This window comes from Mirounga angustirostris, unplaced genomic scaffold (genome assembly GCF_029215605.1).
Source record: "Mirounga angustirostris isolate CCGP_5_RB_7025 unplaced genomic scaffold, mMirAng1.0.hap1 SCAF_15, whole genome shotgun sequence".
NCBI lineage: Eukaryota > Metazoa > Chordata > Mammalia > Carnivora > Phocidae > Mirounga > Mirounga angustirostris.
The window spans coordinates 85904402-85918803 of NW_026991723.1; the positions used below are offsets into that span (position 1 = coordinate 85904402).

At 55.2% G+C, this 14402-nt stretch overlaps 1 protein-coding gene across 4 annotated transcripts; it reads left to right on the top strand.

Moving 5' to 3' along the window:
- Window positions 1–2301: 2301 nt before the first annotated feature.
- On the top strand, window positions 2302–11107 carry SLC2A8 (solute carrier family 2 member 8). 4 transcript variants are annotated; one of them, XM_045883165.3, is made up of 11 exons: window positions 2342–2492; window positions 2587–2749; window positions 3024–3230; window positions 4870–4969; window positions 6296–6495; window positions 7228–7371; window positions 7457–7565; window positions 8230–8403; window positions 8814–8959; window positions 10461–10610; window positions 10726–11107. In XM_045883165.3, the coding sequence occupies exons 1-10, from the start codon at window positions 2437–2439 to the stop codon at window positions 10596–10598; spliced, it is 1437 nt and encodes a 478-aa protein (XP_045739121.1). In that variant the 5' UTR covers window positions 2342–2436; the 3' UTR covers window positions 10599–10610; window positions 10726–11107. The 4 variants fall into 4 exon arrangements, with proteins under 4 accessions (XP_045739120.1, XP_045739121.1, XP_064435867.1 ...); XM_045883164.3 differs by having other exon boundaries at window positions 2302–2492; window positions 10461–11107; XM_064579797.1 differs by lacking the exon at window positions 8814–8959 and having other exon boundaries at window positions 10461–11107.
- The last annotated feature ends 3295 nt before the right edge of the window (window positions 11108–14402 follow it).

A 14402-nucleotide genomic window follows, 5' to 3' on the forward strand; every position in this document is an offset into this window, starting at 1 on the left:
TGCACACTGTGGGGAGAGCTCCCTTGTCTGCCTGTTGCACAACTGCCTGCGTGGTGTTTGTGCAAGAAACAGCCCAACGTGCTGGATCCAGTGAAGGCTGCCTGGTTCCCTTCAGCAGATGGCAGGAGGGCGAGAGTAATGCATACGGTGCTTTCTAGGCATAGCCAGGTATGCCCTAGCTGTACTCAGCATTGCCGTTCCTCCTCTGTGTTTCCTTCTGCCCCTTTCGTATTTGGGGGAAACACAAGATCCACCGCATGCTCTATCTCAACCTCGTGAAAAGTTTTGGGAGTTAGATTTTATTATTATTGCTTTTCAGATAAGTAAACTGAGGCTCAGAAAGGGACAGCGATTTGAAACTCTGAGTTCTCTGACCCCAGAGCTCTGTTCTCTCCCCTGTCCACCATACAGAGTCAGGCTGAGTGCCTTGTGTCAGTTGGATCTGACTGGTGTTTTTCATGTTAAACTAATTTGTAAGCTTTATGAGTTTGTCTGTGTGTTCTGTCATCTTTTTTTTTTTTTTTTTTTTTTTTTTTCTGGCGTTTCTTGCTTCTCAGCCTGGAATAAAAAAAACCAAGGGTGATTTAGAACATTCTTCCAAAGAGATTGGAAGCATCAGAACTGCCCCATGATTTGACAAGAGTCACAAATCTGAGGAGTGAATGTAGTAGCGGCACCTACTAATCAGATAGATGGTGATTAGCTTATAAAAGGGGGATAGGAGGCAGCTCTGGCAGCAATATCTGCTTACAAAGGCCAAGAAGTGAATGCCGCACCCTTGGGAAGGGAGACCACCAGCCAGAAGGCAGGAGCGGGTTTGTAGGGGCCTGTGGCTCAGAGGGCTGGTGCTAGCTGGGCTCCCGGGAGCATCCTGTCCACATAAGCCCTTCTGCCTACCCCCCTAGCTGAGTTACTGCACTGTGTAAATGCAGCAGTTTGCCAATGGAGTTGGAGGCGTTCGTCCACTCTGCAAACACCAAGGGCCCACTGTGTGGAGGAAGAGGTCACATCCATTAAGGGAGAGAGGGAAGTAAACAAGTGATCACACGGCAGTGATAAGTGCTCAGATAAGAATTTATAACTCGAGCACAAGATGCTGTGGAAGCATAGAGGGCTGGTTGCCTGTCTTTAAAGATAGTACAATCAGGAGCCTGCACTAGGTCAAACAACTTTCATAATCATATGGGCTAGCATTTGAGTGCTTCACATGTGCTTGATCTTTCGTGTGCACTGCCTCTGCTTAAAACCCTCCCAGAAGGTAGATCTCATCCGTACTTAGAGATGAGGAAACAGAGGCCCAGAGAGGGATTAAAAGCCAAACCTCTTACTCTCATAGCCCTGGTACTTTCAAGAATTACACAGCACTCCACCTCAGCTGCCTCATCCAGAGAAGGGTTGGGTACAGATGGCAAGATCCTTCAGAGCCCTGACATCATCCTACCTCCAGCAGTCACTTGGGTGCTCGAGTGAAGAAGCTGGCTATTAATAGCCGCAGGAGACTCAAAGACGGCAGGTGTTAAGATGAAGATTCAAGAGTCAAGATGACCTATGAAGTGAGTGGAACTTAACAGGGAGCCTAGGGCTCACCATTTAAGCCGCGATCGGTCACACATATGAGGGCCCTGCCCAACACAGGTCCTCAGCACCTCGAGGTCCTGGGGGTTGTCGGCTCGCAGCCGTCAGCAATCTGCGGGCTCCGAGTTATGACCCGCACCGAGATGGGCTGCGGCGCGCAGGGCCTTGCCTCCGCCCCCGGCAGCCCAGGTTCCGCGAGGAAAGAGAGCGGCCCAGGACAGTCGCTTGGAGACATTCCTCCCTGCGGCTGTCAGTGAGCTGAGCTGGGCCAGGCGCGTTGAACCCCGGACGCAGGGCACCGGTTAACGCAGAGCAGGAACCGCAGAGCCGACCAGGCAGGGCAGACGCTACTGCCCAGAGTCGGGGCGAGAAGTTCTGTGCGCGGCGCAACCTGCTCCACGTTCGTCCTGCTGGTAGCCTCATTGGTTGAAGCTGGCGGCTCCTGGCGGCTCCAGGAGCAGATGCCATCCCCGCCGTCCACCCTCATTGGCTGGCTCCGCCTGAGGCAGCTTTCTGATCCCGCCTCTGGGTACGCACCACACTCCTATTGGGTGGTTCTACTCCAGGCCCACATACAAACTCCGCCCCACCTAAACATTGGCTCGCCAGGCTCTGGGGGCGGATCCAGTGAGCTTCGCCAACCGGCTCTTTGCTCCCATTGGTCGGCTCTGATTTGGGGGGTGGCTCCTAGCGCAAGGCTAACCCCGCCTGGCGCTTCCACTGGCCGTTCCCATCCCGCCCCAGAGCCGCCCCTCCCCGCCTATTGGCCGGCTCTGCCGTGAGAGGCGGGTGCCGGCTGCACTCGCGGGATCCGTGGCAGTTCAGGCAACAGAGCTGACCAAGCAGGCGTTGGCTGCGGACATGACGCCGGAGGACCAGGAGGAGACACAGCCGCTCCTGGGGCCGCCCGGCGGCAGGTGAGCGGGTGGGGGGACCCGGGCCCGGGACGCGGCCTCGCCCCTCCTGCTGCGCCCAGGCCGGCGCCGCTCACCCGCTGCCCTGTCCCCGCAGCGCTCCCCTCAGCCGCCGGGTCTTCCTCGCCGCCTTCGCCGCCGCCCTGGGCCCGCTCAGCTTCGGCTTCGCGCTCGGCTACAGCTCCCCGGCCATCCCGAGCCTGCGCCGCGCCGCGTCCCCAGCCCTGCGCCTCGATGACGCCGCCGCCTCCTGGTTCGGGGTGAGGCCTCGGGCTCACCCTCCAGCCCGCCGGGGCCCCTCCTACTCCACCGCACGCGCGAGGGGGGCCCCCCACGCTTACCTGGCTTCGGGCGGGCACTAAGACCCTCGGCCGGGTGCATCCCGGCTCTCCTGCCGGGGTCACCCTCCCCCCGACCGCCAGCCCGGGGCCCCCATCCCCTCTTCTCGGAGGCTGCCGGGGCTGGGGTTGAGGGCGAGGCTGGGCGGCGGCCGTGCGGCGCCCCCGCTCCAACCTGCGGTCGCTCCGCCCCCAGGCCATCGTGACCCTGGGAGCCGCGGCGGGGGGCGTGCTGGGCGGCTGGCTCGTGGACCGCGCCGGGCGCAAGCTGAGCCTGCTGCTCTGCACCGTGCCCTTCGTGGTCGGCTTTGCAGTCATCACCGCGGCCCAGAACGTGTGGATGCTGCTCGGGGGCCGCCTCCTAACCGGCCTGGCCTGCGGTATTGCCTCGCTCGTAGCCCCGGTGAGTGTCCCCCAGCCTCGCGCCCTGGGACCGGGAAGGAGCGGACCCGGGGGCGTGGTTCTCCCTGGCTGCGGCCTCCTGGGTGCCTGGCACCGTGCCCCTCGCCAGCTTTATCTTCCTTCCCCCGGCGACGGGCCTTGGAAGGAGCTGCTGTTATCCTTGTTTACAGATGAAGGGAGCTTCAGAAACTGAAGCCCTTTGTCGAGCCACAACTGGTCGGTGGTGAAGCTATTACTCACACCCGGGACTGTGCCACTTAACCAGGCCTCTCTTTTGCTCTACAAATGAGTACCATCTGTGGATGGTCCCAGAAGCCTACAGTAAGGCTTAGATCTCCCCCTGTCATTCAGACTACTGACTACAGTTTAGCAGGAAAATCCTGTTCTGGTTTGTCCTCCCGGCAAAGGCCGTTGATCTCTCTGCTGTTTCCCTTCGCTCCTCAGGAACTAGTCCTCCAGCTGCTTCCCCTCTTCTCTCTTCCCATCTCCCCATGCACCACTGTCCAGGCTGACTTGGGACCCATCTACCTAGGTGAAATCCCGGGTCTGTCACTTACCGGGGTAGAGTATACCTCTCTGTGCCTCAGTTTCCTCCCCTGTAAAATGGGAATAATGGCCTTACCTCATGCAGTGGTTGTGGGGATTAAGCAAGACTGCACATATAACCCTGGCATGGCTTGTGGAGGGCTTGGACCCTGGCAGCTGAAATTGCAGGGTGACCAGTAAACTGTTCTGCTGGCTACGGGGCTTGGATGGTCTACCACCCACACGCCAACCTGGTCAAGATTAATAGAGTGGCTCAGAGTCGTCCCTGGTCATCTCATTTTACCCGCATTTGCTGGGCAGCAGGCAGCAGCTGAGTCGGATTTTATGTTTTGGGTTTTGGTTTTTATGTTTTGGAGAAAAACACACCCATCTTAGTCATGGGCATAAGGTACAGAATAACCTAGAAGTATGGGCAGACCTTTCTGGCCCCTGAGCCCTGAGGAAGCAGTGGCAGTCAATGGTAGCAGCTGAGGCAAAGAGTTGGCTTTCACTCCAAGGGCACCACTGGTCATCTGGAGTCACCTGGGTGTCATCTGGAGCTAGTTAGAAAGGCAGAATCTTGGGGGCACCCGGGTGGCTCAGGTGGTTAAGCGTCTGCTTTTGGCTCAGGTCATGATCTCAGGGTCCTGGAATGGAGCCCCATATGGAGCTCCCTGCTCAGCGGGGAGCCTGCTTCTCCCTCTGCCTGCCCCTCCCTCACTCGTGCTCTTTCTCAAATAAATGAATTAAATAAAAAAAGAAAGGCAGAATCTTGGGCCCCACCCTAGACCTACTGCATCAGAACCTGCATTTTATCCAGGGTAGTCATACAATGAAATGAAAGTTTGAAAAGCTGTGTAACACACACACACACACACACACACACACACCCAAGCCATGTATATATCCTTAATCCCCGTTAAAACACCCGCTGCTGCTCACTTGGAGAGGCGGGGAGGTATGGGGAGGGCTTTGCTGACCTGGGACCTGCAATTAGAGCCTCACCCGACATGCAGCAGCCCCCCACTGAGGCTCTCCTCAACTGTGAACGGCTGAGGCTTTTCAGTTTTAAGAACTCTCGGCCCTGAGTAAAGTTTCCTCTTCACTGCCAACAGGTCTACATCTCTGAAATCTCCTACCCCTCAGTGAGGGGGCTGCTGGGCTCCTGTGTGCAACTGATGGTCGTCATAGGCATCCTCCTGGCCTATCTAGCAGGTAGTTTTCACAGTCTCTCTTTTGATCCCCGCTAATGGCTGTGTGGCCATTTTATAGATGTAGACACTGAAGTTCAGAGAGGTCAAGGGACTTGCCCAGAGTCACACAGCCTGTCACACAGACCACCTCCCTGAGCCCCTGGGATATGTGGGTCTTGCGAGTACATTCCAGGGAGAGCTGGAGAAGGTGACGTCCTCATCTTCCCAGGGCAGAAGCCCATTCCAAGGGGGCTGGAGGGTGGGGGCTGACCGGTTAGGTCAGTACCTCACTGCGCAGTGACAAACTGAGGATTCAAGGATTCAAGGGCTGGGGCACCCCTAAAACTCTTCAGCTCAGGAGCTTGGAAGGCCCAAGCATGTCTCTCAGAAATACCAGTACTGGATTTGCAGTGTGACAGAGGAGGGTTCCAGGGGACCCGAGGGGCAGAGCTGGGGTCAGCATGAGGAAGCTTCTGGAGGCAGACATTTTTTCACCAGAACTGAGGTGGAGAGAAGCTTCACATCAGACAGTCCCATGTCAGGGACACTTACTGGCTGTGTGACCTTGGCCTAGTCACACTGCCCCAGAGAGCCTCACTTCGCCTGTCTTTAAACAGCAATAACCCCACCTAGTCCAAGGCTGTTAATGAGAATTATCAAGGCATGTCCTGAGACCCAGAGCGCCCAGAGTATGTGCCCTCTGGTTCTTCACAGGGGGCGACATCCTGGTCTGGGCTCTTAGATTTTTGCCCACTTACCATCCAGACTCTAATTCAGAGTCCTGGGGGCAGTCTGGCAGCTTTGGGGGCCCTGCGGGTGCCAAAGTTCCTGCCAAATACAGACACTGACATTTGGGACAGACACATGGGTGTCAGTATGCCTACAGAATTCCCTCCAGTTCATCCTAACCACGCTTTTTGATCAGTTTCTGTGACTGCGGATCCACTGGTGTTCCATGAAAAGTCTCTCCCACTCCAACCCCTTTCCTCTCCAGAGGAGCCAACCTTGCCTGCTTCTTGGTGGCCTTCCAGAGTCTGTGCATATTTATTCTCCCTCCCCTACCTTTTAGACAAAGAGCAAGTGCCTCATTCTGTTTTTAATTGCCACATAAGTATTCACTGAGCAGATGTAGCATCATGATGTGCCCACCAGCGTTTCTACAATATTTATCAACCCCAGTTGGTAACAACAATATTGGTGACAGACACGAGCGTAGCCACACAGAGGTAGTGCAGCCCCCACCCTTGAAGCTGAGTCCCTGGGGTTGGCAAGAGGGCAGGCCCGCCCTGATAAGATCCAGCGTGGCCCACTCCGGCTCTGATTCCTGACCCCCCCCACCCCCAACCAGGCTGGGTCCTGGAGTGGCGCTGGCTGGCTGTCCTGGGCTGCGTGCCTGCGTCCTTCATGATGCTGCTCATGTGCTACATGCCTGAGACCCCACGCTTCCTGCTGACCCGGCAGAGGCGTCAGGAAGCCACGGCCGCTATGCAGTTCCTGTGGGGCTCTGAGCAGGTCTGGGAGGAGCCCCCTGTCGGGGCTGAGCACCAGGTGAGGGGCTGGGAGCCAGCACCGGAGCGGGATGGGGGTGGGGGGGGTAGGAGACAGCGAGGTATGGCCCTTTTGCGGTGGGGGGAGGCCAGCACAGGCTGTCCCCAAGGCTGCGCGCGCACACACACACACACACACACACACGGGGAAGGGAGGCACAAGTGGTGGAGCAAGCAAAAGCCTGCTGGAGCCCCACTACCTGGCTGGGCCCTAGCCTTGACCTTACTGTTCCAGAAAGAGAAAAGGCCAGCTGGGTTACAGGGAAACACGGGTGCAGACTTGAGGAATTGGAGTTTTAAATGAGGTGTTGTAGGGCAGGGGAGAAGACACATCTCTGTGACTCTCACATCCCTAAGCCTTCCTTTCTTCATCTGTAAGATGGGAGTCCCAGCACATGCCTGGTGGTGGTAGGGATTCAGCGATGCCAGGAGAGGTGCTCGGCTCAGGCCTAGGCCTGGGGCTGGTGGGATTCTGGAACCCCTGGCTTTGTGCCCATATGATCTCTTCGTGGTTCCACCAGCAAATCAGGAAGGGCCACGGGGAGGCGAGGATCTTGTCACCTTACAAATGGTGAGGCTGAAATGACACGGGGACCTGTCTTGGACGCGAGGCCCAGGTGATAAGAAGCTGAGGCTCATTCGCTCGACCAGGCTTTAGGACCGTGGCTCGAAGCCAGCGCGCCCCTCAGGTGGGGGTCGGGAGGAGCACTGACACTGGCCTCTATCTGAGCAGGGCTTCCACCTGGCCCAGCTGAGGCATCCTGGCATCTACAAGCCCTTCATCATCGGCATTTCGCTGATGGCCTTCCAGCAGCTGTCAGGGATCAATGCTGTCATGTTCTATGCAGAGACCATCTTTGAGGAAGCCAAGTTCAAGGTAAAGAGGCCTCCGCCCCAGCCTGCCTCATCTGGATGCCTAATCCCGGGGTCTTTGCCTGACCCGCCTCGGCCCATCTCCCCAGGACAGCAGCCTCGCCTCGGTCATCGTGGGCGTCATCCAGGTGCTGTTCACAGCCATAGCGGCCCTCATCATGGACAGAGCTGGGCGGAGGCTGCTCCTGACCTTGTCAGGTGAGGCCCCAGGGCCAGGGCTCAGCCCTGTGAAAGTGGGGTGGCGCAGGCCAGGCTCCCCACCACAGGCCGGAGGGTCTTTGCCGAGGCCACCGCATGGCAGCAGGGAAAGGCCAACCAAGCACCCTTGAGGAAAGGCCGAGATTCATGGGCGCCCTTACTGAGCGCTCGCTGCAGACCAGGCCTGCGCCAACAGCGTCACCGTAGCATGCCTGAACCCTCGCAGCGAGCCTCCACGCAGGCGCCATCAGGGGCCCAGTTTACGACAAGGAAACTGAGGACCCAGGAGGGGAAGTGACTCAGAAGCCTGTGGTCTTTTGGGGCAAGCGACTTCACCTCTCTGAACCTCAGTTTCCCCCATTTGAAATGGGGGCGACCGGGGGCCATGGTGAGGATCCCGAGATGATCTGCATGGGGGTCGAGACCGAGCTGCTGCCACAGTTACCCCTCCTGCTCCTCGGGCCGGGGAGGCTCTGCCACCAGGAGGCTCTCGGAGTCCGCTGTGGTTCAAGGTCCAAGCCGGGGCCGCCAGTCTGGCCTCCCAGAGAAAGCCAGGCCCCACTGCTGTGGCCACACGGCGCTGAGACTCCAGTCCTGAGTGCCACGTGCCTGGGCGGCGGTCCCCTTCTCCCAGGGCCCTGCCCACTGCCACCTCCACTTGCAGGTGTGGTCATGGTGTTCAGCACCAGTGCCTTTGGTGCCTACTTCAAGCTGAGCCAGGGCGGCCCCAGCAACTCCTCACACGTGGGCCTCTTGACGCCTCTCTCCACGGAGCCCGTCAGCGCCAGCGTGGGGCTGGCCTGGTTGGCAGTGGGCAGCATGTGCCTCTTCATCGCCGGTGAGGAAGGGGTCCGTGGGGAGGTTGGGGGGGGCATGGGGACATCCTGTCACCACCAGGTTCCTGCAGCCCCCAGCAAGTCCAGGCCTACCAGGCCTTGCCTCTCTATCACATGGGTCCCCACCTCTGCGTTTATGGCTCTGACCATGTCCCAGGCACTGAGCTAAACCCTTCTCTGCCCCTTTCACTTAATCCCCACCCTGCCAAACAGCCCTCCAAGCAGGCCCCATCGTGACCCCGTTCTACAGAGAAAAGCCTGATGCGTAAGCAGTGGAGGGACCCGTGTGAGGCGGAGGAAGGCTCAGAGCTGGGGGGCCCAGACTGGAAACCGCGAGGAGTTGGCCCAGGGGTGCTGTGGCAAGCCCAAGGGTCCGTCCCCATGGGCTCTGATGCCTGTCTTGCTCCCACAGGCTTCGCCGTGGGCTGGGGGCCCATCCCCTGGCTCCTCATGTCTGAGATCTTTCCTCTGCACGTCAAGGGCATGGCCACTGGTGTGTGTGTCCTCACTAACTGGTTCATGGCCTTCCTGGTGACGAAGGAGTTCAGCAGTGTCATGGTGAGTGTAGGGCCCAGAGGGCCTCCCCCTCACATAGTCGGTGGGGAGCTCTTTTTAGAATTACTCTTACTGCGGAAGACTCAGCGTCAGTGGCCTCGCATGTAGGCTGAAGCCACCCTCCTGGGACACCAGCCATCTTGGTCAGGGATGAGGGGAGGCCTGACAGGCCAGGAAGGTGAGGGACCCAGGCTGTGACCACTCGGGAGACTTCAGGCTATCCTGGCAGAAGGACAGCAAGACTGGCCTCCGCCATTGGATGCTGGGGACATGGGCCAGGTTATAGGGCTGTGTGGGAAGTACCCTGGCTTTGGAGTTGGCAGGCCTGGGCTCTTCGCCCACCCTGGCCACTTCCCACTGTGTGACCTTGGGTGGGCTGCTCACCTCTGAACCAGCTTCCTTGGCTGAGAATGGAGGAGGGTGACGGCAGCTCCCCCTTACGGTTGTGGGAGCATCAGTTCATTTTAATGACTGGTCACGGATGACCTGACACAGACCCGGATCCTGCCTCAGGGGCTCCCCAACCGATAGGGAAGGAGGTTTCTGGAGCAGATAGGCCCCCTGTTCAGGCATTCATTCCCTTCCACGTCTCCTGGGACATACCATGGCCAGGCCTGCTCAAGGAGCCAGAGACAGCAGTGAGGTAGACAGGGTGCCCTTTCCGACCGGACTGGGATGGCAGTGGAGAGAGGACGGACCACCAGGAGGCTGGGCAGAGCAAGGCGGGGCAGGCCACGAGAGGCGAGGACGCCTGGGGCTGGCCTGGACTCTCTGCAGGGCCTGGGCCCACTCAGATGGTCTGCCCTGGGCAGCATACTGGGAAGACCAGGGCAGAGATTCAGAGACGGAAATGACTTGCTGGGAGCTGTGGGGGGCCAACAACAGAGGGAGGCGATGGTAAAGGACCTAACAGAGGCCCAGGGGTGCACAGCATCCAAGAGGCTGAGGGAAGAACTTCTGGGGGAAGGGCAGTGACAGGTCCCAGAGGAGGAGGAGCTAACAAGGGAGGGGGCTTTGGTTCTGGCACCTGGGAGGTCACTGGGCCTGCGCTGGGAGGGCGGTCAGGCTCTGAGTGAAGGGAACCGCTCGCTCTTCCCTCCGTGCTTGTGGGCCCCGTGTGCCTTGTGTGCTCACACTGCCCCATCTCAACCTGCTGAGAGCTCACCCGTTCCGTCGGGCACCGAGAAGAGACTCCTCCCGAGGCAGGGAACCCAGCACAGGGCCAAAGCAGAGCGTAGAGAGTGGGTCTGGGGGCCCTGGAAGCAGACCTCCAGGGTGGGGGCCCAGCTGTCACTTGATGCAGGTGTCTCAGTGAGCGTCAGCTTCCCCATCCACGCAACATCCACACCCTGTAGGTGCTTGGCCCAGGCTTCTGGAAGGCGGGGCCAGACCCTCCTCCACTCCCCCGAGCCTGGGCAAGGCAGGCTGGGGCCTCAGCTTGGGATCACGGGAGGGCTCCCGGCCTTCTGCCATGTCCACACCCGGCCTTTCCCTCTCTTTCCAGGAGGTGCTCAGGCCCTACGGAGCCTTCTGGCTTGCCTCCACCTTCTGCATCTTCAGTGTCCTTTTCACTTTGTCCTGTGTCCCGGAAACCAAAGGAAAGACTTTGGAGCAAATCACAGCCCATTTTGAGGGGCGGTGACAACCCCTTCTCGTGAGTGGCTGTCCCCTCCTTGCAGGGCCAGTTTTGGGCTTCAGTGGGGGGCGGAGCCCGCCTGTGACTCCAAGCTGGGCCTCAGCCAGAGCCTGGAGCCCCTGCCTGTCCCCAGGGAGCTGGAATCCAGGACCGCAGCCCCTTGGAGCCTTGTCCTCCACGGCCCTTCCTTCCTACCTGGCTCTCGACCGCCCAGCGGACCATGGGTATGAGGTTCCCGGCCCCTGGGCCCAATTCCTGTCACCCCTCTGTGACTCCGGAGGAGGGAACATCCTGGAGGGGCCTTGTTGCCCTGTGGTCCTTCGTCCACAGGCCATCTCCATCTCACCATGAAAGCAACAGCAGAGGAGGGAGACTCTCGACTCCTCCTTTTCTGGAGGAGATGCTTTTGAGGGGTGGTCCCTGGTTTCTCCTCTCCGTGGCTGCGTTATCAGGAAGGAGCTTTGTTTGCCAAATAAAGATTTGACTCAGAAAAATCAGGTCATGGCCTCTTTGTGTGTTTGAGAAGGGTATTTTCCGATCCCTTCCCTAAAGTAGGCCTCCCACAAACTGGGCCTTGCCAAGAACATCTATGATTTCCTTTTTCTCATGGTCTGCCAGGCTACCTCTTGGCTCTTGGAGGTCATTTCTGGCTCCTTCCTTGGGCCCAGTCCCCTGGATCATTAGCCATCAAATCTCATTAACAACGAAAAAGCATCTCTTTTTCTATTGACTTTAATGGAGCCAGAAGTCTTTTACAGGTTGCTTTTATTATCCACTATATAAGTAATACATGTTTATTGTAGGAAAACTGAAAAACCTAGATTTATTTAGTATAGTTATTTGTATAGCAGTTAACTGTCTGCTAGGCATTGCCCTAAGCACTTTATAAGTAGTAACTCATTTATTTGGATAAATGATACAATAATTATTCACAGCTGTACCTTTCCAGAGTTAACTTCTTTTAAGAATTTGGCTCTATCCTGAAAGATCTCCCTCCCAACACATATCCTTTCTAGCATCACTATACACAAGTAGGACATCACACTTCCCACTCCGTGATCTGTTTTATTCAGAATCTGAATTGTGCAGTCCCACCATGTGCCCACCTCACGAGAGAAGTGTGGAAATCTCCACCTATGAATGTGGATTTGTTTCTCCTTGCACTTCTGCTGTGTTTTGCTTCATGTACCCTGGAGCTCATGGCTCGCTGCGTGCACATTTGGGATTGTTATATTCTGATTGTTTTTGTCCTTTAGCATTATGAAATGACCTTCTTTGTCCGTGGTATATCTCTTGTTCTGAGGTCTACTTTGTCTGTTATCAGTATCACCACTCCAGCCTTTTTTTTTGATTGGTGCTTTGACAATGATTTTCAATTATATCGTACTGTATATTCCTTTTTCATAGTATCCCATACTTTTCTTTGTGATGGAAATGCATTTTGGGGTTTCCCTGAGGATACACACATTCACTTTTAAAAATATTTTAAGGGCGCCTGGGTGGCTCAGTTGGTTAAGTGACTGCCTTTGGCTCAGGTCATGATCCTGGAGTCCCAGGATCGAGTCCCGCATCGGGCTCCCTGCTCGGCAGGGAGTCTGCTTCTCCCTCTGACCCTCCCCCCTCTCATGTACTCTCTCTCATTCTCGCTCTCTCAAATAAATAAATAAATCTTTAAAAAAATATATTTTAAAAATTCACTTTATCAAGGCATTATTTACATACCATAAAATTCAGATACATACTATAAAACTCAACAATTGTAGTTGAGTTTTCGGATGTATACACAACTTTGTACCCACCACACAATCAAGATATAGGACATTTTCCTCCCCCAAAATGTTCCTTCATGTCCCTCTGCAGTCAGTCTTGTCTCTATAGCTTTGTGTTTTCTAAACTTTGATAAAATGGAATCACATTGTTTGTAGTATTTTGCGTCTGGCCTCCGTAACTTTGCAGTGTTGTTTTTATTTTTTTTCTTAAGATTTTACTTATTTATTTGACAGGGACAGAGCACAAGTAGAGGGCAGCAGGAGAGGGAGAAGCAGGCTCCCTGGGGAGCCCGTTGCCGGCTCGATCCCAGGACCCTGGGATCATGACCTGAGCCGAAGACAGACGCTTAACCGGCTGAGCCACCCAGGCGCCCCATAGCAGAGTGCTTTTAAGATGCATCTGCGCTGCATGCACCAGCAGTTCATTTCTTTTAGCTGTTGAGTAGTGTTCCATTGGACATTTGGGCGAGTTCCAATTGGGGCTGTCATCACTAAAGCTGCTGTAAACACTGGCATACAGTTCCACTCCTGGGTCCTGTGCTAAGTTTATGTTTAATTACACCCTAAGAATCTGCCAAATGGTTTTCCGAAATCGTTGTACCATTTTGCTTTCCCATGAGCAGCGCAGAAGAGTTTCAGTTGCTCCCCATCCTCAACAACACTTGGTATTTGCTATTATGAATAAAACCATTTGCACATTTTAATTTTTTGAAAGTTGTCCCCTAGGCTCTGATTTCCTCTGGAATCAGGTTGTCTTGGTCCTTCTCTTCTATGCTGCTGGTTTATCTCAAGGATCTGGGGAGCTTTGGTTGTCCATATTTAGGAATGAAGAACTAGGGGGTTTTAATGACAGTGGCTGGTATATGCCCCCTACCTCTGCACCTCTTCTCAGTTCTGTTATGGTTTTTGTTCCCTTTACGTATCTTCACTGTCGTTTCAGTGGGAACTAGAGGAAGAGAAAGGGGAAATGTGTAAGTTCAGTCCACCAGCTTGAAATGGAAGCTCTCTGCATTCTTTGAACGATTTGTTTGCCACGGGAGTCATAGTGTGTGGTAAAGAGCAGGTGCTTAAATATTTGTTAAATTCAACAAATTAAGAGGATTTTGTTGTATAAATATGTCAGAACTTAAATCAAGCTCACATTGTTCCATATTCAGATTGTTTTTGGCTTTCTGCTTATTGATAATTCTGCTACGACATCTAGAATTAGAGAGGGAGATGAGAGAGATGGAAGAGAGGAGAGATGAGAAATAGAGGTGATAGATGAGAGAACGAGATGAGAGAGATGATGGGGATGGGAAAGATGATGGTGATAGAGATGGAGACAGAAAATAGAGATGGAGGTGATGTGGAAGAGATGGACGTGAGGTGGATAGACTGGAGGTGATGTTGACGATGGAAGTAGAGACAGTTAAACCTGTGGGCAAGGAAAATGCCACTGCTTCAACTCTACCTTGGCCTCTTTCCTCCATAACCCAGGGTCTAGGAGCCTGTGCATCATAGTGGTTAAGAGGCAGTGGGCTTAGTTCAAATTCTGGTTATACTACTCACTGCCTGCCTGACCTGGACAAGTCATTTAACTTCTTTAAGCCTCAGTTTATTCATCTGTCGCCATCTCCCTCATGGGGTTGTTGTGAGGATGAAAGGAGAGAAGTATGTAAAGCACCTAGAACTAAGGAGGACACAGAATAAGTACTCAATCGATGTCAGCTGCTGCTGGTGGTGAGGCTGTGACGAAGGTTGGGAGTTGCATGCAAGGTGTGATGCTCAAGGGGTGCCTCAAAGGGATATGTGAAATCTTTACACATTTTTCTCTTCATATTCTATTTCCTACCCTGATTTCTCAGCAACTCCTACTCATACCATCTCTGCTACCAGCATCCATTTACAGCTACTAATGACTGCACACACACACACACACACACACACTCTTCAGAGGTTCCCTAAGACTTCCTTGGGGCCTCCTCATCAGAGCACAAGATGCTTGAGGGACCAGAGCCACCCCCAGCTGACAGCCCTCAATCTGCCCCAGAAGCCCAGC

Bases quoted from the DNA above. Each gene is read 5' to 3' on its own strand.
- SLC2A8 (XM_045883164.3), top strand. From the start codon at position 2,437: ATGACGCCGGAGGACCAGGAGGAGACACAGCCGCTCCTGGGGCCGCCC. The intron at 4,970-6,295 runs GTAGTTTTCACA...ACCCCCAACCAG, and splicing joins CCTCCTGGCCTATCTAGCAG to GCTGGGTCCTGGAGTGGCGC. The intron at 6,496-7,227 runs GTGAGGGGCTGG...CTATCTGAGCAG, and splicing joins CTGTCGGGGCTGAGCACCAG to GGCTTCCACCTGGCCCAGCT.